Here is a 24,752-nt window from a genome sequence, read left to right as displayed (position 1 = left end):
TTATTTAACCTTGTTCCACTCGAATTTGCAGGATAGCTAATAATGAATACAAGTAAATGTCTCAATCAGTATCAAACATTTTTTTCCCAAATTGACAATATTCAAATTTCTTGACCAGGTGATGGCAGATCTACCAGCTCACTTCACATCAGAGAGCTCTCTTGAGAAGCACTATAGAAGCACTATAAGGCCCAGGAGAAGGACTGCTTCTCACGGCTAGAACAGACTCAGACCAGAGCTCCCTTGAGAAGCACTATACGGCCCAGGAGAAGGACCGCACCAAGTACATCACTACCTTGCTGATGCTTCACAGGGATGGTGCAGACTCAGACCAGAGCTCCCTTGTACATCGATCACTACCTTGCTGGTGCATCACAGGAATTGAAGAGACTCAGACCAGAGCTCCCTTGAGAAGCACTATACGGCCCAGGAGAAGGACCGCACCAAGTACATCACTACCTTGCTGATGCTTCACAGGGATGGTGCAGACTCAGACCAGAGCTCTCTTTAGAAGCACTATACGGCCCAGGAGAAGGACCGCACCAAGTACATCACTACCTTGCTGATGCTTCACAGGGATGGTGCAGACTCGACCAGAGCTCCCTTGAGAAGCATTATACGGCCCAGGAGAAGGACCGCACCAAGTACATCACTACCTTGCTGGTGCTTCACAGGGATGGAACAGACTCGAAGTACTGCAAAGTAAGACTTTTTCATATTTGAAGAGAAAATGCTCTAACTGTACTTTAAAACGGTTGAGGGAGTAACAGCAAAAGATCTTTCTTGCCCGATTTTTATGCTCAACACAATAAAACTAAGACAGAAAAAAGTGGAAAATCTGTCAAAAGCAGGATTCATCACACTGAATGTTTTTGGGGACTTTTTGATCGGGTACTACCCGATCACCTTTTTGAAATGGTAATAATTATTCTTTTTTTTTTTTTTGCTGGACAATAATTCTTTACAGGTTTTCTCCTACCTACGTGAACTCGCTCGACCTTTACTTCCGGGTCTACTGGAAGGTCAAAGTTGGGTGAATTTAAATTAAAGACAGAATAGCCTCAAAATCAAAACGAACCACATCTTTTCCAAACAGTTCACGTGATGACGATAAAACCTACATGTAGATGGAATTTGAACCCTGGTCCGGAGATGTAAAAGAAAGTGTGATGTCATCATGACATCACCTGGTATCAAATTACAAGCTTACTTTTAATTAGGCTATAACTTTATAATGGAACTTTTAATTAGGCTATACATGTAACTTTATAATGGAACAGTCTTATTTTTTGTTGTTTCAGACATTGCTACTGGCAATATTTTGTTCCAGCATGTCCAGGGCACATACCATTTGACCTTTACTTCCAGTGTAACCGGAAGTACAATGATAATAAATTTAACTTGAAGACGGAAGCATTTTGCTACAGTTATATAAATTATGCAAATATTTAGTTAGGAATGTCCAATACAAACATTGGCATGATGACATAATTACACGAAAGGGCGCGTACCAGTACATTCACGCAATGCGTCTCTCCAACTAGGGCTCTCAAAAGTTGTCAAAAAAGGGACAATCTACTGTTTGTGCACGTAATCTTTGTAATCACCCTAGATATACATGCACCTAGGGCATGTAGGGCCTTGTACTTTTCAATCATATTCTCAAAGGTGGCTTAAGTTCAAAACGTAAAATGCACTCAAATTTGATCAAATTGTCTACTCAGATTATTTATTTATTTATTTATTTCAACCGGATCCAACAGCGACCAAATCGCCAATTACAGTAGCACCAAAAATAATTGCAAACAAATAGTGTCACCAGAGTTACCCTTTACATCTTGCGCTTAACTTTCCAGGTTGTGGGTCTCTGGTCAGACCAAAGTTCTGGACTTGATGTAGTGATGCATTTAAAAAAAATATTCAATTTTCAACCAGTTACTTGTGAACTGACTGCAAAAAACATCACCAGTCACTCGGGATACATGGCCTACATGTACAGTATATAAGTGTTGTACATGTAGCTGAATCCAACACTATCACACATAAACGTGAACAAAACTGAATACAAGTATTCGCAGTCACACATACCGGTACATGTATGGGAAGTCAAAATAAACCGTTTTTGTTAAATTTAAGTTGGATTTGAAAAGGCGTCTCTACAAATCCCAGGATTGGGGAAAAATTATATAAAATAAAAAGTAAGAACTACAATGTAGTAAGAAGTTTTCGGCTACCAAAAAAAGGGGGGGGGGTGGAATCTGTAGGCCAAGAATACATAAATTTTGATCCGTATTTGTGTCTTGACATCCTCGTGTAAGTTGTTAGTCTTTATGTTACAGTGCAGGCTCTAAAATTGGCATTAAAAAGTCGGTATATCAAGCAGAAATTGCAATGTGGCAGTGACCTACCGGTATCTCTTTTACAAATTTGTTCCCCTCGACTGGCTTTAGTAAGTCACATTGTGGCGCTGTTTTCAAGATGGCTGTGGAATGTGAAACTTACTTTCTAAGCATGTCAAGTGGACAACGTGTCTTTGGATTCTAAAATGGCACATTCCAGATGAAAGTGCACAATCATTAAAACAATACGTGCAGTAAGACCTGCACCTCAGAAAAAGTTTACCCATATTTGTTATAACCTATGAAATCGCATTGGTACTACTGAAAGTTTAATCCAATAAGTCAATGCAAGTCAAGGATTTAAGGGTATTTTGCGAATTGAGTATTTTGAACTAAATGATTTTCTTGACACTAATAATTTGCAGATCAGATTGTACAGTTTGAAACATGCACATGTGCAACCTTTAACGACTGTAAGTCAAAAGTATTTGAATGAATTTTGCTATCCACACAAACTACACATTCTGCTGAAATAAGTTCGAATAAAAAGGCTTTATAGGCCTAGTTGTTTGCAAAACAAAATACATATTGCTTTCATTTATATTATTATTTGATTTTAATAATCGAAAGATATTTTGTGTACATGTACATGTAGATTGTCTGAGCAAAGGAACATACCTCGGCTAGATATGGATATTTACACAAAAACCGTGTCTAACTAAATTCATAACATACATGTAGTAGAAGACTAGAAGTGTTCATTTAATATTAAACATTTGATGTTTAATCCAATAAATTTTAATCCAATTAAAACACTGCCAATTAATTAACTGTGTGAAGTATAAATCGTCTGGTTATGTGTTTTCGTTCTGACTTTTCTTTGATTGGCCCTGAGGGGCGTACTTCAGGGTCAGAAGCGCAAGTTGGTGTTGTAAGGGTTCGTTCTCACTGGATTCCTCGATTAAAGCTTCGTCTGCTTTGGCCCACCTGATGTACCGACAGTGTTTCATCTCTTCAAACAGTTCTCCGTCCTCCAAGTCCTGAAGGTTGGCGACATCGTCCATCTGCAGAGACTCCCGCCGGAACTTGCGGTAGCTTTGCATTTTCTGCACCTCATCTTGTAGCGTGTCGAAGGTGGTGGCATGCATGATCTGCGTGCTGACCCTGCGCATTTGACGTCTCGGTGTTGAGCGTGATGTGGACAAGGCAGTCTGTTGCATGAGGGTGGACTGCCTTTCTATTTTGGCACCAGGATTGTTGCTGATCCCACGTGACTCGGGTGAAAAGGCTGGCGAGGAAAACTTACTGTGGGCCAGCGAAGGGGCCTTGGTGGGAGTGGACGCCCGCGAGAGGACGCTCATGTCAAGACCCGACTTGGGTCGCTCATCACGGTGGCCGTGGTGTGGTGATATGTCATCAATGCGCATAGACGGCGCTGGCATTTCACCTTTTGAAGTCATGCGACGGACGTGGTTCTTCAGCTGTGCTTTGTACATGTCCAGGTAGTTGGTTCGCAGCACCTTGCTATTGGAGTCCAGTTGCTGCTCGGCAATGGTGGCGCAGGTACCGACACTTGTCTGAGGGCGTCTTTTCTTTGGCCGCGGTCTTCGGGAGTAAGACATCGGGCTGGATTGAGGACGTATGCCGAGCTTCTTCATGACCATTCTCACCGATTCCTCAGCCGCTGCCGTACTCTCATTGTCTGCCAGGGCTTTGATTGCCTCGCTGATAACGCTGTTTGTCCTAGTCACCGGTGTTGCCCACTTCCCATCAGTCCTGTCTCCCTGCGTCGGTGTCTCCATCTTCTCTCCAGTGCCACCCGCAGCAGTCGCATGCTCTTCTGTCCCATTGCCTTCTGGAAAGACCTCCACTGCCTCCTCAAATTCCTCCATCACCTTCCGATAGTGATATATCTGGACCTGATCTGATCTCATCGAGGACAGTCTTCTCTTGGACATCTTGGTGTATTCTCTGGGAGGCGGTTTGCTGGTGGCCACCGATTCAGCGTGAGATGCATAGTGCTGTTGTCCCCTGACTCTCTTCTTAGGAAGCAGGGTGGCTAGTTCAGCTGGGGTGTGGAGAGTCGTGGCGCGGGGACGGGCCAGGTATGATGGCATCCCCTTGGGCTTGTCCAGCAGCCGACGGTAGTGGCGCTTGGTGCTGCCCGGTCCACCAGTCATGGTGACGACCTTCCGTTTAACAAGTCAAAGGAAAACAGCTTGTATAGAAGAATACAACTTTTGTACAAGTATCCTTGGTTGATCTGACTCACTGCTTATCCGTTAAGTGAAGTTTTGTATCTCATTGATAATGATGCACCATAATCTGATGATGTCAGTATCCTGCAATCAAAACAAATGTTTAATGTTATTATTATTTAAGCCTTAGTATCACTTTAATTCAACGCAAGGACGATAACACTATCGCATTGGTAGCAGACCTGCCAATCACTGACAGCGGCCATGCACGGTGAGTGACATTCAGCTGTCCACGGGCGACCAAAACCCGGCCAAATTACTGACTTGACTTCAAGTCGTAAGGTTTCGCCTGCGAATGGACACAATGTAATTGTTATCGACAAATCCACTTAGCTACAGGGATCCGTGTTTTCAAAGGCAGCAGCCAACCCAGAAATTGAAACACAAACACATTAATTGTGCCATTTAATATTAATTTGTTGCCTAATAAACACGAGAAACCTTCCTTCGCTTTCGTAATACACAATAAGATTTTTCCGGGTGGGCGGTTTCTAAAATAAAAGTTACACTGTTCCTCACTTTGATGGCCCTTTTTCAATGTGAAGAACAGTCACTCGTTGGCATTACGGATACACCTTACCACGAGTATCCTTGAGCAAAAAAAATAATTGCAAAGACATGAAGCAGAACGCGACAACGGGCCTGGAGTACAATTTCCATTGAAGAAAACCCTGTGTCACAATGGGCTTATGCGCTTGCGAGCAACGAACCCGTCGATTAGCTGACTTATTGATGTCCGTCCACCAACCTCCCGCCAAGAACCCATGGAAATACACCAAACGCGGGGAGAATAGCTGAACCACGTGCCTATTATTATTAATGTCCTTACAACTTATTGAGCAGCAACACCCAACAGTGAACTCCGTAGCCAGGAAAAACAACATACAGAACACCAACAAAAGAAATGTTTTCACTCCACGTCTCATACATGTACACATGTCGTTTCCCGAAATTTGATCTTTTTTTGCGACATAAGTTAAAAACATATGTATCTCCCGAAAGTCAGCACATGCTCAGAAAAAGCCACAGAAATCTCAATTGATATTATACCCAATTTAACGGATAAAAATCTGTATACAGATATTTCACAAATTAGGACTTGCGCGCTAAGGCCAAAAAAAAGTCTTCGGTTTCTGGTATGCGCGCGCGTCGCCGTAGCCATGCGCGTCGGCAAAATGAAAAAGGTTTTTTTTTCAATGAAAGATGATGTCTCAAAACCACCAAACTCACTGGTTTGACTGGAATCCTGCTGCTGCACAATTTTAACGTATTTTTAGATGGGGTTATGATCGAGAATAAGCTTTACAATGTATGTGGCCTCTCTGGTCTCCCATAATATTTGCACTAAGTTTAGTCGGGCACCATTTGCAGTCATCAGCCGACATTTGAAGCAAAAAAAAAAAACAGGTAAAAAAAAAAAAAAAAACGAGTTGCCGCACCACTTTTTGGGCAAGCTCCATACCAGAAACCGGAGACTTTTTTGGGGCCTTAACTTATTAATTTTTTTTTACACAGCGAATTTCCTCCCATGTATTTCAAGATATGATGCAAATATTACACATTTCCCGGCGCATTATACCTTGCGGCACAGGCTACACCATTATAGAATACAGTTCTCGATAATTCATGGTTATACCCTCTGCCCGATTGGGACCTCTGACTCACATTATCAGAGGGAACCGAGGAAATATCAACCCCACGATACTCATTCATCAGTTTGGGTGTTTATTTACAACACCGGTCGTTTCTTTTAGTTCCTTGTCAGGTGGGAAATTTTGGGGAATTCTTTTTAAAGGGGCCTTCGGTCTCCGGTAGCGTTTGATTTTACAACATCAACGACTGACTGAGAGGGTTCAGACCAAATATTGCCCCAAAAAAGGAAAGGGATAACTTGACTGTTCGAAAATGTATACAGTTCGGCGAAGTTTTCGGGGAACAAACTTAAAACATTATCATATTTCAGAAAAATGGGATAATGTTACTTGACGTGACAGAATCTTTCGTAACTCGTAAAAATTGTATCTTATCTTACCTCAAAAGTACTTTTGACATCCATGTGAGAGCAATTGTTAATGGCGGCGTTTTACAGCTACTAGCAACCTTGTAGATATCCAACTATTATGTTGTGTATGCAGACTGCAGTGATCTATTTATAGTGCAACCAGTGTATGACGTCATTTGTTAATCGTCTGTACATTCTAGTACGTGTGTACTCTAGTGTGTTATGGCATGACATGGAACGTGAATACAATACGAAGCAACCAGAAAAGTATCCCTAATCTCAGTCTCTCCTTAATCGGGTATTATTGACGTACGAACACAACAGTGGCGACGAGGATGAACCTTGAACACACGGGTTACGCACAGGATTATCTACGGACTATAAATTGTGTGAAACGACCCTGAGTTTTCACGAACTTTTTGCAAAGTTTTCTCGACACGTACGGTGATAACTTTTGCACACACGATGCGCGGTACAGTACAACGTACATGTACATCGCCATTGGTCCATGCATGGTTGACGACGCATAGTAACGATACGTTCTACGATAAACGATAATGGCGACTTTTCAGAGAACTGTGTTCGAGGAATTTAACCCAGTGGACGGTGATATTGATACATATTTGGAGAGACTTGATCAGTATTTCATTGCTGTGGACATTGCGGAGACAGAGGCAAACGCTGTCAAACGCAAGGCTATTTTGTTGAGCAGCATTGGTTTCACGGCATATAAGACACTTAAAGACTTGTCTTTTTCGCAACAACCCAAGGAAAAGTCATTCGAGGATTTGTGTAAACTGTTACGGGGACACTACAGACCCAAGAGACTGGCAGTCGCAGAGAGATTTCGATTTCATAATGCTAGACAAATGCCAGGACAATCGATCTGTGAATACGTTGCTCATTTGAAGAAAATGGCTGTATATTGTGACTTTGCGGGGGATCAACTGCAGGAGAGTTTGCGTGTGGGCTGCAGTCTGAGAGCATCCAAAAGAAGCTGCTCGCTCGCAACTACAATTTCCAACAAACTCTGGATCTCGCTCTCGCAGAGGAGGCTGCTGCAAAGAATGTGAGAGACATGGGCACCGTGGAGACTAAACCAGTGAATAGGGTGACTTCTCACTACAAGCGTAATCAAAAATGGCAAAAGCCAAGGTCATCGCAACCAAGGAAGCATTGTGACTGCTGTGGACTGAACAATCACAATCGCGATGATTGCCGATACAAGAGTGCCACATGCTACAAGTGCAAGAAAGTGGGACATTTGCAGTCAGAGTGCAAGTCTGATAGTAAATCAGGCCCTGCACCACCAACCACGAAATACACGCCCCAACAGCGAACCAAGCCCAAAGGACGCGTTCGCTATGTGGGAGACGACGAAAACCCCCGCGAACTTTACGATCCCACTGATGACGCATATCGCGATGACAGTACATTCGTCGACTCGGTTTTTTACGGTTACGACTTCCGATAATTCAAAAGCGGATACGTCAGGAGACACGACAGCCGATACGTACAGCCGTACTTCAACTATCAAGGTTCCTGTCAAGATCGCGAACATTCCCATACAAATGGAACTTGACACAGGTGCCGCTGCATCAATCATGAGCCAGTCAGACTATTCACATTCCAATGCAACCGGTGAATCGTGTCCTACACACGCTTACGCGGGTGCCCAATTGCGAATTTTGGGCCAACTGGTTGTCGAGGTTCAGTACGGCGACCAGAAAGCAACGTTACCGCTAATCATCGTCCATGCAGACAAGTACGCACCACCCTTGTTGGGCAGGGAGTGGTTGACAGTTCTCAAGCTGGACTGGCCTAATCTGTTTTCTCAGGGTCAATACGGTGTGAATTCTGACCCAATCGCCGAGTTGAAAAGTGAATATAAGGACATTTTTCAGCCAGAGTTAGGCACAGTACGTGGAGTTAAGGCAACACTGCACGTCAAGGAAGACGCTATTCCAGTTTTCCACAAGGCTCGCACAGTGCCATTGGCTCTTCGCCCCGCAGTCGAAAAGGAACTCGCCAGAATGGAGCAAGAGACAATCATTTACCCAGTTGATTTCAGCGAGTGGGCGACACCCCTGGTGTGTGTACCCAAAGCAGATGGTACGGTACGCCTGTGTGGGGATTACAAAAACACTGTAAACAAATCAATCCACACCGATCAGTACCCCATACCTACTTCGGAGGAAGTATTCAGCAAGCTAGCCGGTGGGGAGAAATTCTCCAAAATCGACTTGAAATGCGCATATCAGCAAATGTTGCTCGACGACAAATCCCAAGAATACGTCACGATTAACACGCACAAGGGACTGTATCGGTATACACGCTTACCATTCAGTATCTCATCGAGTCCTGCAATCTGGCAGAGATTCATCGAACAAGTACTAGCAGGTCTGGACAGCACATAAGCAATCATGGATGATGTGCTTGTTACAGGCAAGACGGATGAGGAACATCTCCGCAACGTAAAGAACGTTTTCCAGCGATTCCGGAAATACGGTCTCAGGTTGAAGACCGAAAAGTGTCGGTTCATGCAGGAGAGCGTAATCTACATGGGACGTCGCATTTCTGCAAAAGGGATTCAGCCAACCGACGACAAGGTTGACGCGATACGCAACGCTCCAGTTCCACAGAATGTCACAGAGCTTCGCTCATGGTTGGGGATGGTCAACTTCCAAGCGCAGTTCCTTCCCAACCTGTCGACCATGGCCCATCCGTTAAACGAACTGCTCGGGGATTGTCCTTGGCAGTGGACGGATGAATGTACCAGGGCATTTGAGGCAGTGAAGGACGCCATCAGTTCAGACAAACTTCTCGCTCACTACGACCCAGCACTCCCTCTCGAGCTCGCAACGGACGCATCACCATATGGACTTGGAGCAGTCATGCTGCATGTGTACGCTGACGGCTCCAGACATCCTATAGCATATGCTTCACGCTCACTCAATAAACATGAGAAGGGCTACGCGTAACTGGACAAGGAGGCCCTGGCAATCATGTTCGGTCTCAAACGCTTCCGCACATATCTCTACGGAAGGAAATTTACCATACGGACTGATCAAAAGCCATTGGAGCGCATCCTTTGTCCCAAGACGTCGATTCCAACCCTTGCAGCACAACGTCTTCAGCAATGGGCTGTAATGTTGTCCGCATTTGACTACAACTTGCAGTTCATTCCATCTTCGCAGAATGTGCTCGCGGATGCGCTCTTATGTCTCCCATTACCCACAATGGAGGAGGACGATGAAGACGCTATCTACAACATCGAAGACAAACGCCTCGATAGCCTACCAGTAACCAGTAAGGAGATCTCACAGGCTACAAGAACTGATCCTGTGCTTTCGCGCGTGTTAGAGTTCACTAAAAGTGGATGGCCAGCAGAGGTAAGGGACGAACGCCTCAAACCTTTCTTCAATCGCAGACACGAACTATCCACGGAACAGGACTGTTTGTTGTGGGGATTAAGAGTTGTGATACCCTACAAGTACGAGAAGTTCATTCTGGGTGAGTTACATGATGCGCATCCAGGAATTGTCAGGATGAAAGAAATTGCACGAAGCTACGTTTGGTGGCCTAACATCGATCGCGACATCGAACAGACTGTTCGTCTCTGTGCTAGCTGTCAACAGACTAGACACCTTCCAGCTGTGGCACCCCTAATGCCATGGGTGTGGCCTAGCTCTTCGTGGCACAGAATTCACATCGATTTCGCGCAGAAAAATGGTCACGATTTCCTGATCGTCATTGACGCATACGCAAAATGGCCAGAGATCTTCCACATGAGTAGCACCACCGCGAATGCAACCATCACGGTGCTGCAAGACTTATTCAGCAGGTATGGCATCCCCTACCAACTTGTCAGTGACAATGGACTGCAATTCACAAGTGAGGAGTTCCAATGGTTCCTCAAGGTGAATGGCGTAAAACACGTAAGAGTTGCACCGTACCACGCCGCAAGTAATGGTGCAGCAGAACGAATGGTTCAATCCTTCAAACGCGCTCTCAGCTCAAGCAAATCGAGTGTTCGGAGTTTGCAACAACGTATCGACAGTTTCCTGTTGACATATCGCACTACGACACATGCAACAACCGGTCGTACTCCTGCGAGTTTGTTCCTAGGACGCGAACTGCGTACTCGTTTGTCCTTGCTACGCCCGGACGTTGAACGCAAGGTGGTCAACATGCAGAGCAACCAAAAGTTGCACCACGACAAACAGACCCAACTCCGCGAGTTCTATGCGGGGGAGGATGTGTTGGTTAAGGATTTCCGCTGCAAAGAGACTTGGTGGCTGGCCACAGTCGCAGAGCGCACAGCCCCAAAGTCTTATGTGGTAATTTTGCAGGATGGTCGAGTGTGGAAAAGACACGTGGATCAGATGAGAAGAGCAGAACGGTCCACAACCAGTCATTCTCAGAACTCAAGGAATGGGATGCACACCTCAGCTCACCAAGATACTGATATGTCTGACCTAGCATCCATTCCGGTGTTTATCCCTACCGCTGAGACAGCTCCAGTCGTTGGCTCGCAAATTCCTCAGACAGAACGTACACACGCGCCACCCTCAAACATCACAAGTGGTGAGCAGACTTCACAATCGGCGACACCGACCGTAACCGCAGATTCCAGTGCTTCACCCAAACCCCTACGTCGTTCGTCAAGGGTCAGCAAACCCCAGACAGACTCATTGAGACTATGGAATAACCTAACTGTTGTTCGCAGAGGCCGGCATGAGAGTTAAAATGTGCATGTACTGCACTTTGAGTTGTTACAGTTGTGTTAATGTTTATCTTGTTACTCAAGTTGTTTAAACAAGTTTTTAGAGTTGCAGTTTTGAAACAAACAAAAAAGGTTGCAGTTGAAATTGTACGGTATTGGAATGTCATGGGTGTAAAAAAAACCAAAAAACTAACAAACAAGCAAGCAAACAAGAAGGAAATCCTAAGGGAAGTTCCGTTTATTCAAATTAAGGGCAGGAAGAGAAAAAAGCCATTGCTACCTTGTCTAGGGACTTGGATTTAATTATGGAAAAAAGGATTTTCTTTGTTTTGAACTTTGGTTTTCTTGCAACAAGTGTTTGTAGGATTAGCATTTTTTTGTGTAAGGTGTGACATTGTTTTTATAGACAGAATTTTCAGTCGAGGACATTTTCATAGGGTTGAAAATGATATTTGTGTGTGTGTACAGCTTCCATATTAAGGGGGGAGAGGATGTAGTGTATGCAGACTGCAGTGATCTATTTATAGTGCAACCAGTGTATGACGTCATTTGTTAATCGTCTGTACATTCTAGTACGTGTGTGCTGGAATTTACTACCTTAAGGAGACATGCACACAATAGGGAACAAAAGATTGTATACGTCTCCGCAAGAACATTTCTATAGATGAATACGTCTCCACAAGAATTTCACGAAATAGATATATGGATTTTACTCAAAAACTAGTAATTTCCAAGGTGGGTTGATGTGTCGCAAATGGAAGAGTTTTAGAAAAGGGATATTTAGTCCAAATTTCAGCCCAGGAAATTAATTCTGGTTAAAATTAGAGCATTTTGAAACTTCAATTTCAAACTCGAAACTTTACTACACGAGAACAAAGAAATGTCTCCACAAGGATACAAATTCCAGAATGTGTGTACTCTAGTGTGTTATGGCATGACATGGAACGTGAATACAATACGAAGCAACCAGAAAAGTATCCCTAATCTCAGTCTCTCCTTAATCGGGTGTTATTGACGTACGAACACAACAATTATCATTCGTAACTACCAGCATCAACTAAAACCTCGTTGATTGTGGGCGGGCGTAAGATGGGTGGCGAAAACAAAGAACAGCGATTAGTGTGCAGTGTTTAATTAACAACGGACTTATCTCTCAGTTAGTTCAATTCACCGCCAGTTCAAGTGACCGCTACCCGAGATATCGTAGTGCGGTCCTTTAGATGTTGAAAACAGTCTTGATTCTCTGAAATGATGGTGTTGGATCGGGGAGAAATCTTGGCACACTTAGGCACACCACACAGAGATGAAGAGGAGTCATTGCTTGCTTCGCATAAAGTGTCACATGTCAGTTGAAGGACATTAATGTTGCTTCTTTTTAAGCGTTTCCGCGAATTCCTTGACCGTCTCGCGCAGTCGCTACACACATGGGCGAATAAACGCGTTGTGGCCCGCAGGAGAGTAATAAGTGTGCAACGGCCAATTTTTTATTGTGACTTGTTTATCGCGGTATGGATGTTGCGAAGTCAATCCTTTGTCCATCACTTCAGGCTTAAGGTATACTGTACCAATAATCGATACCGCGCCATTATTCGAAGGTTTTCATGTATTGATTCAACCACAAACCTTGTAACGGGCTTGGCTGAAAGGAATCAATTTACTTATTAATAATTCATTATTGCATGAAGTTAGAAAATATCTCAGTTCCATGTGCCTGTGTGTACTTTATGGAGACTTCAATTATTTTATAATGATGACGTCATGCACGCAAAGTTAGAAACTATGACAAAACGCGTAGGGTTCTCATCTTAAGGTTCGTGGTTCGAGTTCTCTCCTGGTCCTCATTTTTTCCTTTTTTTTTGCACACTCTTCGATTGTTCCCCCTTATTATAACTGTGAGGCGGCCCTATTGTTTAATTGAGATTCGAATTTCACAGCAGAAAAGCTTTTTTCTTTTCTGAATCGAGGTTTGTGGTTCGATTCCTGTCCTGGTCTTCATTTTCCCCCTTTTTTCAACAGTTTTCGACTTTTCCCTTTAATTGTTATTATTAAAGTCGGATTTGAATTTGATAGCAGAAAAAAATCCAGAAATACAAGCGTGCAGTCACGTGCACGGCTTCTGCTCTTCTGTTCTACAAACTTTCAAGTTCATGGCCCACAATAATTGCTCTAATAGCAAAGTATATTTGAGGGTACACACATTGTGATTTGGCTCGCGTAGGCAATGATGGGCCACTTTAATTACAGGTCTGCACCCCTCGTGGTCTCGCACCACATAAATAGTGGTCTCGATCTCCACCACCAAACTCATTTTGGGGGACAACAACTCAAGAAAAACATGATGTATTAGCAGTATTACATTGAATTTTCGTACACTTATTTGTCATAATGTTCAACATTACGAGATTTAATTTCATAAGAAACCGTCGAACAATGGAGCTATTATGAGCGCTACAAATACGATCCGAATGGTAGTCAACGTCGATTTTTCGCGTTTAAAACACTACATTGTTGCGATCATATTATATTTGTTGTTTCATGTTTTCACATGATATTCAATCTCCTTATGTAACACATCGTGGAAACTCAGTGCGCGAAATTTCAATGTAATACATAGTTGTATTTATTGAGTAGTTGATCGAAAACGAGTTTGTCATGATGCGCGTTGTACGTGGAGACTACTATTTATGTGGCGCGCTTTCTATTGAACGAAACCTAGACAGACACACGTGTGCAGCGGCTGCGAGTTTACTTTGCGCTCCCTTATTCTCGAAAGAACTGTCGGTTGTTGTTTGACGGTTTCTCACGAAAAGGAATTCTCCTTATGTTACACATCAAGACCGATCACTGGCCGAACTTACAGCAAAGACTGGCGTCTTTGCTGTAAGTTCTTTTGGAAAACCGTCGTAATTCGTCAGTCCTCTGAAGGTACGGAATTCAACGGTTTTTGCTATTCCTATGGAAACATGCATTGTCAGCCTGGTTATTCATATTGGTCAAGACCCCCATTGGTTTGTACACAGTATGCCAGGAGGTGAGATACAAACATTTTGACCATTGGTGACCTCTTAAATAGTACGAGGGTTAAGCAAGCGATCACACTTCTGTAGCTCAGATAAGTGGGGTGATTTTTAAATGACAAAATAATTTTGTTCTGAATTGATTTTCGGCTTCCCTACAATTTGTAGCAATGGGACCATCCATTCCACCCCCAGGCCACATGTCATGCATGTAGTGCAGAGTTAGTCCAGTATTTCAGCTGCATTTATGGGGCTAACAATCTGACAAAAAGCACTTTTTTTCGGCACCATCCGTGATAGCCAGCCCCACAAATGTGGCCAATTTGCTGTACTACCTCCGTAAATATAGGCCACACTTGGAACATGTACCCGAACATAGAACTTTGTCAAGTTTTGATTTTCATATTTAGACTTTGTAGTTTATTTATGCTTTAGAACCCTCTTATACTAGCTATAGAAAAGAAGTTAGGCATTTTTCAGACGTCATTTCGATAATGCAAATGTGTGCAAAGTGCAAACAAACTAGAATTACACAATCAGTGACAATCAAAATGAGCATACATGTAACAATTATGACAATTAGCCGCCGATGTTGCCCGTTGCCATCATGAATATTATCAACCTTAAGCGTCATCATTCTTGGTATTTCCTAACCTTTATACTTTAGGTCAATTTTATAGACAATATCTTGCTCTTTCCAGCAATACCAAACACAACACTTGTAAATTATGTCGAAGAAAAAGTTTATACGAAGAAATAAAACTCTCCAAATTCAAGGTAGTTTGTTTGATTTTTTGCTTTAAAAATACAGAATTTTAATATGCAACCTTCATTAGCACCTTCTGGCACCATGCACTGGAAAATTTGGGGTTTTCTGATCCGACATACATGGTTCATATTTTTAGTGGCAAAACTGGTGTCGCAGTGTATCACAAAGGGGGTGATACATGTACGTGGGTGTACATGTAGCAATGTGGGCCGGCAGAAGTCAAAGGGCGTGGCCGGCCAGCGCTGCGCCAGTGCGGACCACATAATCTTAACACAATGATTCACTTAACTTTGTCAAACTGTTACGTATTGAACACACATATCGCACACCTATGTTTCCTTTGTCAATTCTCTGTCAATTGAGTACCAAATATGTTTCATTCTCTGCCTGCTAGAATAGTTAATTGACTTGAATCACACCCCCTTACATGCCTATTATTAGGGTTGTCTGATTTAAATCGCGTTGATTTAATTCACCGATTTAAATCCCAATTTTTAATTCTTGTCGCAACATTGTTGTGTTATATTGTGACATATGTACCGGTATACTCACATGGTGATTTTATCAATTATTCCTTCTGTTTGTACTCACTCTAAAATGGATCTCCTTATTTGTATTTTTATTCAATTTAAAGCAAAGCACTCAGAGTGTGCAAACCTACATGTACCAACATGACCAAGGATAAACAATTCCCCGCCTTATTGTCAGTTCACCCGAAAGAAATACTCGCATTTATGGTGAAAAATCCTTTAAAAAAATCCTACATGCAGACCCAAAACAAATCCTTTAACTCAAACATTTTGTGTACATGTATGTATGCCTGTGTCGGTCTACCTTTCCACTCCCCCATTGTATAAAATGGTCTAGTCCATTGACCTGTGTGGTTAGATTAGGTGGGTGATAAGGGATACAGGGTCACCGGGTCAGTGCCACGCACAAGAAGAGGGTCACGCAGGGTGATCTGTTGAAAGTTTTCCATCTGATGGGTGAAAAAAATCTGTAAAAAAAATCCTGCATCCAGATGAACATGTAGACTATCTGGATCACTTCCAAAATCCAATCGATTTGTACTTTACCAAAGACCACTCCCGCAAAAACTTTCATGAAAATCCGTCCATAACCAACAAACCAACCAAATCACAAACCAATTAACCCTTACCCTACTAGACCCTCCAACGCATGCCAATATGTGCCTCAAGAAAATTTCCTATGTTTTTTGCATGGCCCTCCAATATCTGCCATGTCATTTCAAGGGTAACTGGACAGGCACTCCAATACATGCCACAGAGAACAATGAGAGTCCTCTGATAACAAAGTGAGTGCCCCCAGCTGGTCAGTATCAGGCACCCTCCAGGGCCTCCAACTCCTGCCAATTGGAGCTTTCACTGTTAAGACAAACTATCTGCCAATAAACTGCAGCTGGAGGGCATTGGCATAACCAACAGACTTGCAGTAAACTACCCTCAGAGAGTAAGGGTTAACGCCGGTGCAAACATAGCCTCCTTGGCGGAGCTACGTAATAAGTTTTTGGATAAACGTTATGAAATTGAAAATGTTGCTCAAGAAAATGAAATTGACACTTTATTAATTGAATAGATGTTAATTTTTCTTTTTAGGTTTCAAAGCCAGTTCCCTGGCCGCAGCCTGGGCCTGCATGAGGAGTTCAGCCTGGTGGAGGTGCTGAAGGCCGTCATGATGCAGCGTGGACTTGGGCCGTAAGATGAGCGAGTTGGAGAAAAAGCTGAAGTGCCTGCAGATGCAGCGCAAACTTGTACAAGTAGAGCAAGGTGGCAAAAACGAAGACGAAAATCCACAAACTGAGCACCATCAAACCATCGGTAAGCCTGTTATACCCAAAATATGGCAGTGGTCCCAACTGTAGTCCAAAATATGGCAGAGGTTCCAACTATAGCCCAAAATATGGCAGTGGTCCCAACTGTAGCCCAAAATATGGCAGTGGTCCCAACTATAGCCCAAAATATGGCAGTGGTCCCAACTATACATGTAGCCCAAAATATGGCAGTGGTCCCAACTATAGCCCAAAATATGACAGTGGTCCCAACTATAGCCCAAATTATGGCAGTGGTCCCAACTATAGCCCAAAATATGGCAGTGGTCCCAACTATAGCCCAAAATATGGCAGTGGTCCCAACTATAGCCCAAAATATGGCAGTGGTCCCAACTATAGTAGCCCAAAATATGGCAGTGGTCCCAACTATAGCCCAAAATATGGCAGTGGTCCCAACTATAGCCCAAATTATGGCAGTGGTCCCAACTATAGCCCAAAATATGGCAGTGGTCCCAACTATAGCCCAAAATATGGCAGTGGTCCCAATTGTAGCCCAAAATATGGCAGTGGTCCCAACTGTAGCCCAGATTATGGTAGTGGTCCCAACTGTAGCCCAAATTATGGCAGTGGTCCCAACTATAGCCCAAAATATGGCAGTGGTCCCAACTGTAGCCCAAAATATGGCAGTGGTTCCAACAGTAGCCCAGATTATAGCAGTGGTCCCAACTGTAGCCCAAATTATGGCAGTGGTCCCAACTACAAATTATGGCAGTGGTCCCAACTATAGCCCAAAATATGGCAGTGGTCCAAAGTATAGCCCAAAATATGGCAGTCGTCCCAACTATAGCCCAAAATATGGCAGTGGTCCCAACAATACAATGTAGTTGGGGTGATGTCATACTTGGGGCATTTCACCTCTAAACCCTTCAATAAGAACATATTTCATGTTGCTGTGAAGCACACAACTTTGCTGAACAATGAATCAGAGTTGTAATGACTCAAGTCAATGATTTACAATGTAATTGACTCGACTCAGGTCCCAATGGGTAATTGACTCGACTGGACTCGAGTCTCTCATCAGTAGACTCGACTTTACTTGAGTCGAAGGTTAATAAAACTTGAGTCCTAACACTGTGCGAACATTACAAAGTTTTATATTCACATTACCGTCGAGTTGTTGCCGTTTATCGCGTACAAATACATGTATACGCCTCAGGCCAAAAAAAAAAAAGTTCTGCTTTCAACCGGAAGCAGAATTTTTTTTTTGTAGGGAAACCCCCTATCTACCCTATTCTGACAGCCCCTACCCTAATCTTGTTATGGGAAAAATGACAAAAAACACCAAAAACCATCAATCTCTGCCTTTAACCCATGACTACACGCAGACTCCTCCATATGATCGTACCAAAAAATATTGGCCAAAAAAAGTCCCTACCCACATGTACCTACCCTATTTTCGAATGACATGTAATTGGAAGCAGAATTACTTTTTTTCTTTTGGCCTTATCACGGACTCCCAACTCGTGTACTATAATGTAGCGCACAAATTACTATCCCGAAACCAGAGTTTTCCCAATTCTTGGTTTCATCTTCGGCTTCGGGCGATTTCCTAAGCCCTTGATGAAACTCCAACTAAATTTATGTTTTCAAATTTTGTTTGATATTTTCTATATAATCAGAAACAGTTTCAAATGTTGCAATTTGTCAGCGTAAAAAATATTTCAGACCTGAATCCAAACCAGAGATGAAACCGGAGTTCACTTCATGTTAATTGGTACGCAGATCTTTGGTAGAAACGTCCAGCAGAAACTGTCTATTGGGTACCATGCAGCGTTTTTTAAGTCTTTGGATTTTCATTACAAACTTGTGCCTTGTGTTCTTTCTTCCATTCTGTAATTTATTAGATGTTGTTCAAATATCACTGACTTAAGCCGGCCTCAGGTCGACCTGCGATTTGCTTGCGCCATGACGGAACCGTCGGCATCAAGCAGAAAAATAATACTCAGATCACAAAACTGAGAAATCGTGTGATTCTCTTGCACAAGCGGCATCCCGATTAAATAATCGCAATTATATAACTGACATATATCCTAGTCATTTGATTGGTGGAACTCACATTACGTGACATTCGTTATTGCTCCCATTCACGCCGCGGCTCAAAAAGTACTATCCGCCCATGGGGAGTGGGAAATACTATTCAACAGTTAGGATCATGAGGCGGTATTTGTGTGCAAATGCATGCTGGTGTGCGCGTTCAGCGTTGCGCGTAGCGCGTATTGTTCCAAAGAGCCAGCGCTACAGCGTTGGGTTCAATCATTTTCGTGAAGGGGTATTTGGAAGAGAGAAATACATTTTCCCTCAGTTTTCTATTGCAAAAAAAGTTCAAATATATCAAATGACAAGGATCTATATGTCAGTTATATAAAACAAATATTGAGTGGCTTTAAATTGTGAAATGGGAGGAATATTATCGCTCAGTAACATCTGGACTTTTCCAGTTCACTCGGCTTCGCCTCGTGAAATGGAAAAGTCCAGATTTTACCTTGCGATAATATTCCTCCCATTCCACGCTGAGCCACTCAATATTTGTATACCATGCTCAAAATTGCTCATGTCACCTTGACGCGACGATCCACCACGATTCCACAGCATAGACAGTCATAGACAGACTTTACCAATAAGGGAGTAAATGTGTTTGGCTGGCTCGGCTCGAGCCATTACCAGCGCGCATTCCCCTGATACGGTCTTAAATGTACTTGTGGTATTCCCATTCACAAATAGCTTTGAGTCAAAAAATCGGCACAAGTCAAACAATTATACATTTCCGATGATTTTGTTGAACAGTTTTATTTAATTTTTTTCTAAACACCCCTCTAGCTATGGTATGGAATATCCTCTCGTGAGTAGGTAAACAATCGCCTTATATGGTGATTGACGCACGTGTGCTGCGTACTACGTGATGTTGCGCAGAACGTGCGGAGTGCCAGAGTAGTGTGCTAATTGGCTAATTGGAAAGGATGATCTTGATGCGCACACGATCGCAACGTCATCATAGAAGTTGAAATTTTTCTTCTCTTGCTACTGTTGATTTTTTTTTAGACCCGACTAATTCCTATCGTGTTAATATCGTCGCAGTTACACTCAGGTCGCAAAAAATTGGTGACTGAAATCTTCCCGCCGGTGATAGCTCAGGCACAGCTTGATCCTGAAAAGTCGGTCGTCAACTGATCTTTGTCAGTCGCAAGGTCGACCTGAGGCCGGCTTTAAATTGACTAGAGCACAGATTCTACTTGACTCGATTCGACCACACACTGTTACTCCACTCGACTGGATTTGACTCAAGTCACTTCCTTAAAATGACTCGACTCGACTCAAGTCACAACATTCAGTGTCTCGTTACAACGCTGCAAAGAATAGAATTTGTTCATTGTTTAGCAGATGCCGGTTACCAGCTTCATTCCCATGTGATTTATCTTGCTTGGAACTAGTTCTCTTGCACAATTGTTGTCTTGGTAATTTTTCCCATAGATGATGATTTTTCTGCCAATGTTCACTGGAATTGTGAGGATCTGACCAGCCCCGAGGTGGACCGTGTCATCGTCCAGCGACTGAGGGTTGATGAAGTCATTGACGTCCTTTACGGCAAGCTGATGACCTGTTGATCATCAAGGGAATGCGAGACAGTAAGTGATTCCATTTGTGTAGCAGTTCAAGAACGCATAACCAACAAATTTAACAAGCTGTATCTCTGTTAAATTTACAAACTTCAAATGGGCATAATATCACCTACATTGTAGGAAAGTCCGTTTAGAAAATAAAAAGGTCATTGTAAAAAAAGGGAAGATCTTTATTTTAAAAGGCATATAGGATCATTTGATATTCATGACTTTTGTTCGTTTTCAAATAATAAGACCATTCAAAATCAAAAGAAGAATGTTGAATGCCTAACCTATTGAAGTTTCAGCTCAGTGATACCATTTCCCCCCTAGAAAACAGTAAAAAAAAAAAAAAAAAAGTGCTCAACCTTTTGATCATGAAACATAATTTGTGTGTTTGTAACTCTTTCTTCAAAAATGAGTCGATTGACTGATCGTTGGAAATCCCCTACATTACTCGGTTTTCTAAATGACAGCAAGACAGACGGAATTATTTTGTGGGGTGTAAAAGTTAATACCGCGGTATGCAACATTTGCAAACATCAAAAAACAAAATTACTAAATTATTATGAAATTTCAGTGAATAATAGTCTCAAGTGTCCTATGAAATCATGGCACCTAGTGTGCTGTCATTTTCCAGAAAAGTGGAATTTTTGTATCAATTTCCAATGATTGTTGGCCGACCATCATTGGAAAAACCTGACTGTTTTCAATACTGCCCCCAATTTGCCAATTATAGTTAGTACACATTTTGTTTGCAATCGGTTACACATCTGTGAGTGCGAGCAATTAAGCCAGCTAGTCTGGTTCCCTGACCCTATCGGTACAATTCCCTGACGCCTATAAATTGCTCTGTTTTGTCTGAAGTAGGGTGAGGAAACCATACTACAAGACAAGAACAGCATTTTTTTCTTGGTTTTCCCAGCATCTATGAACACAAAACTTTAAATAGGTCAGTGTTAAAATACTTGCTTTTAAATACTTACTCCCCAAATCCTTCTATATATGAAAATTACAGCAAAAGAAAATTTTGTACGGTATACATGTTTGTACCGGTATGTACACGTTTAAAAACCAGTCTGATCTGATTAAATGCAAATGATCCTATACGCCTTTAACATTATTTTTAAAAACCTGTTAAAATAGCTTTTCAGAAGAGTCGTATTTGATTCAGTAAAAGACGATTTGATTGTACTCAATTTCATTATAGGTTATTGGCTTGTTGTGCCCATGTTTAGGTAATGTTTTGCTCCAGATCGATTCACTTGAAATCATTTATGTCTTTATGAATGGGTTAAACTGCTTTATTAGAAATCCAAATGCAGAGTTCCAAGCCACCTGACACCGAGTGTTCCTTCTTGGTTCTCCCCAGCTTTTCTCTCATGAGTCCGTCGCAAGCCTCTCCCCAGCAGGGCGCACTAAATCCTCCAACGTCTCCTGAGTCGTTTCGTCCAAGACACCCAACTAGACACCAAAACGGCCCCGCTGATGGCGATCCATGATGTCCAATGCATCAATGATGACTCCAGTGCTTACTTACGCTTCTTCGGCGGCTACTCTTTGTTCTAGGCATGGGAGAGCTCGGGAAGGGGGCGGAGTTTGAGGCTCTGGAAGGGAGGGAGATCTTGAACAGTCTGCTGTGTATCGACGTCAAGCTTGATGGGCTGGAGTCTAGCAACATGGAACCATTGCTGTGCCAGTTGCTGGAAAGGGCAAACATGCCCAGAGAACTCAACAAGTAAGTTTACTCACATCTTGTGTTTATTTGGCAATTTATATCCACATAGTTCCGACTGGCGAACAAGAGTCAAGCCATCCCAAAAATCAGTAAGCCCAACTAGATTTTCATTTCACTAAGGTGAAATTACCATTGAACAGATAATTACCAATCACTGACCATGTTTGTCCAAACAAATTTTACACTAAAAGTGTAGATGGCGGCTCAAAACTGAGTTTTTATCCAACAGTCGTGATTTTATCCTCATGTCTCAGACAGGCAAACCTGCTGTAGATTTGCAGCAGTTTGCATTAGGTTCAGCTCATGAGTAGTCTGAGTATCACCCGTTCTAGCCCTAACTCCATTCAAACGTCTAGGAATGCAAATGTGTGCTGTGCCATGAGCTAGCCAATCAGAGTCAACGTTAAATCAGGACGTTATTTCATTCCGAAATCTTGACAACATGTACAAGTGTGATTGGTTGATTCCGATGCAGTGTTTTATACTAAAACAACGGCCGGGCCTAGATCTATAGAATCTAGACAAGCTTGGGGTGTATCGCGTAACATAACACAGAGTGCCTGACCACAGCCTTTGTGTGCTCAATTCACAGCGTATCCCATGTTGTGTCTGGAGGTTTTTTTTTAATCATGTATATGATGCGACAATTGGTGAATGACCGAAGGCCTGATATAGAAAGTGCCCTCTGATTGGTCAAAATCTAGAGGTGTTGCATAATTAATCAGCGAATCTGCTCAAATATTATATACTAGCTCATGAGTGGATTTACGTCTAAAATCAAGATGTGCCATGGTCCTTTCAAATGCCACTTAGAAGTTGAGTCGCTGTTCCAAATTGTTTTAAAAGTGTAGCCAGGTTTTTGTACCATGCCAAAACAAAACGAGCACAAATGGCCATTTGATTTATGTTTTAAAGTATTGAAGGTCAATGTCAAAAGAAGAGCAAATCATTCTAACTTGAAATTTCGGACGGGACACATGGTTGAGTCAAAGTCAAAATCGCCTGGTGCAGAAATAACTTCTGTAATTAGGCCACAGTTGGGAACACATTGGGAACACACAGTGCTCCAAAAAGAAGCTTATGGAATTGGAACATTTCAACTTTTAAGATGTGCCCTAACTTGAACCAAAGATAACTATTCAATACTACAGGAGCAGAAAAATAAAGAACTAAGCTTTCAGTGCCAAGCATTTGAAGTATCACATGGAAACAAATTTGTGGCAAGTTTTGTAAAATCACAGTTACCAGAGATACAGAGAAAATGTTGTTTTAAATGAAACTTTTGTTACTTTTTTTCCATTCAGATTGATGAGAATGAGGTTGATCACATTGTCAACAAGGAGTGTGAAAAACTGGACAAGAGACTTGGAGAGGGGGCCAAGGTGAGCTTGCCGACACCCAAGATTTGCAGAGGGCAGAACTGGACTTGGCTGTTTTGGGCAGAGATGTAACCAGATCAGTCACGTTGAATAGATTTGAGACTGAATGACTCTTAGTTAACTTGTGATGACTTGTGACTGATTTTGTAAACAGTTCGGCTTAAGGCTCGACTAGGTAGTCTTGTATTTTCCAGTTAAACATTTATTTGCGGTAATTTTTCTTGGTCATATGCGAGACCTGTCGATGCAAACTTGCAATTTACACATTCATTTTGAAACAATACACCCAAGAAGTCTGACATCATGCAAGTCGTCTAAGTGGTAAGTCTAAACAATGTCTTGTTCGCCACTTTTACCTTCGGATTTGCACAGGCATAAGTTGAACATGTTTTGATAAAAAGTAAATGGTAAGCCCTTATCGTATTGAATTTGTGATAAAAACTTAACTTTCCCCATTTTTATAAAAATGCAAGGCTAACCCTTACCGTATTGAAATTTTGATGAAAATTTACGTTCGTGCTATTTTTTGATAAAAACTACCATAAAAACTAAGTTTGTTTTTGCCCCTTTTTGATAAAAATGCGAGGCTAATCCTTTACAGTTTTGAATATCTGATGAAAAGTTAACTTTTGACCAGTTTATGATAAAAATTCAAGGCTAACCACGAACCGGTTCGAATATGTGATAAATAATTCTTTTTGTCCCTTTTTGATAAAAATGAAAGGCTAATCCACTACCGCTTTGAATTTGTGATAAAAAAAATTTTGCCCTGTTTTGAAAAAAAATGCAAGGCTAACCCCTTACCGTTTTGATTTTGTGATAAAAACGTAACTTTCCCCCATTTTGATAAAAATGCAAGGCTAACCCCTTGCCGTTTTGAATTTGTGATAAAAACTTAACTTTCTCCCATTTTGATAAAAATGCAAGGCTAACCCCTTACCGTTTTGAATTTGTGATAAAAACTTAATTTTCCCCCATTTTGATAAAAATGCAAGGCTAACCCCTTCATTAGCCCTTACCGTTATGAATTTGTGATAAAAAGTTAACTTTCCCCCATTTTGATAAAAATGCAAGGCTAA

General features: G+C 42.2%; 1 protein-coding gene and 1 long non-coding RNA gene across 4 annotated transcripts; one reads left to right on the top strand and one right to left on the bottom strand.

The window, feature by feature from the left end:
- Positions 1–644: 644 nt before the first annotated feature.
- On the top strand, positions 645–24,469 carry LOC119737457. 3 transcript variants are annotated; one of them, XR_005272381.1, is made up of 5 exons: positions 645–702; positions 16,728–16,949; positions 20,429–20,583; positions 21,929–22,294; positions 23,599–24,469. It is a non-coding gene; the product is annotated as an uncharacterized LOC119737457 (long non-coding RNA). The 3 variants fall into 3 exon arrangements; XR_005272382.1 differs by lacking the exon at positions 645–702 and adding an exon at positions 14,204–14,250; XR_005272383.1 differs by lacking the exon at positions 16,728–16,949 and having other exon boundaries at positions 676–702.
- On the bottom strand, positions 1,294–5,517 carry LOC119737451. The gene has a single exon (XM_038211819.1). It carries the CDS (start codon positions 4,517–4,519, stop codon positions 3,194–3,196), a length of 1,326 nt encoding a protein of 441 aa, XP_038067747.1. The 5' UTR covers positions 4,520–5,517; the 3' UTR covers positions 1,294–3,193.
- Positions 24,470–24,752: the final 283 nt, after the last annotated feature.

Source organism: Patiria miniata, unplaced genomic scaffold, assembly GCF_015706575.1.
Source record: "Patiria miniata isolate m_02_andy unplaced genomic scaffold, ASM1570657v1 HiC_scaffold_10, whole genome shotgun sequence".
NCBI lineage: Eukaryota > Metazoa > Echinodermata > Asteroidea > Valvatida > Asterinidae > Patiria > Patiria miniata.
The sequence above is the reverse complement of the archived record's forward strand: the minus strand, read 5'-3'. Positions and strand labels throughout refer to the sequence as shown.

What these genes read in the sequence shown, in the direction of transcription:
- LOC119737451 (XM_038211819.1), bottom strand. Translation starts at nt 4,519, where the DNA reads ATGACTGGTGGACCGGGCAGCACCAAGCGCCACTACCGTCGGCTGCTG.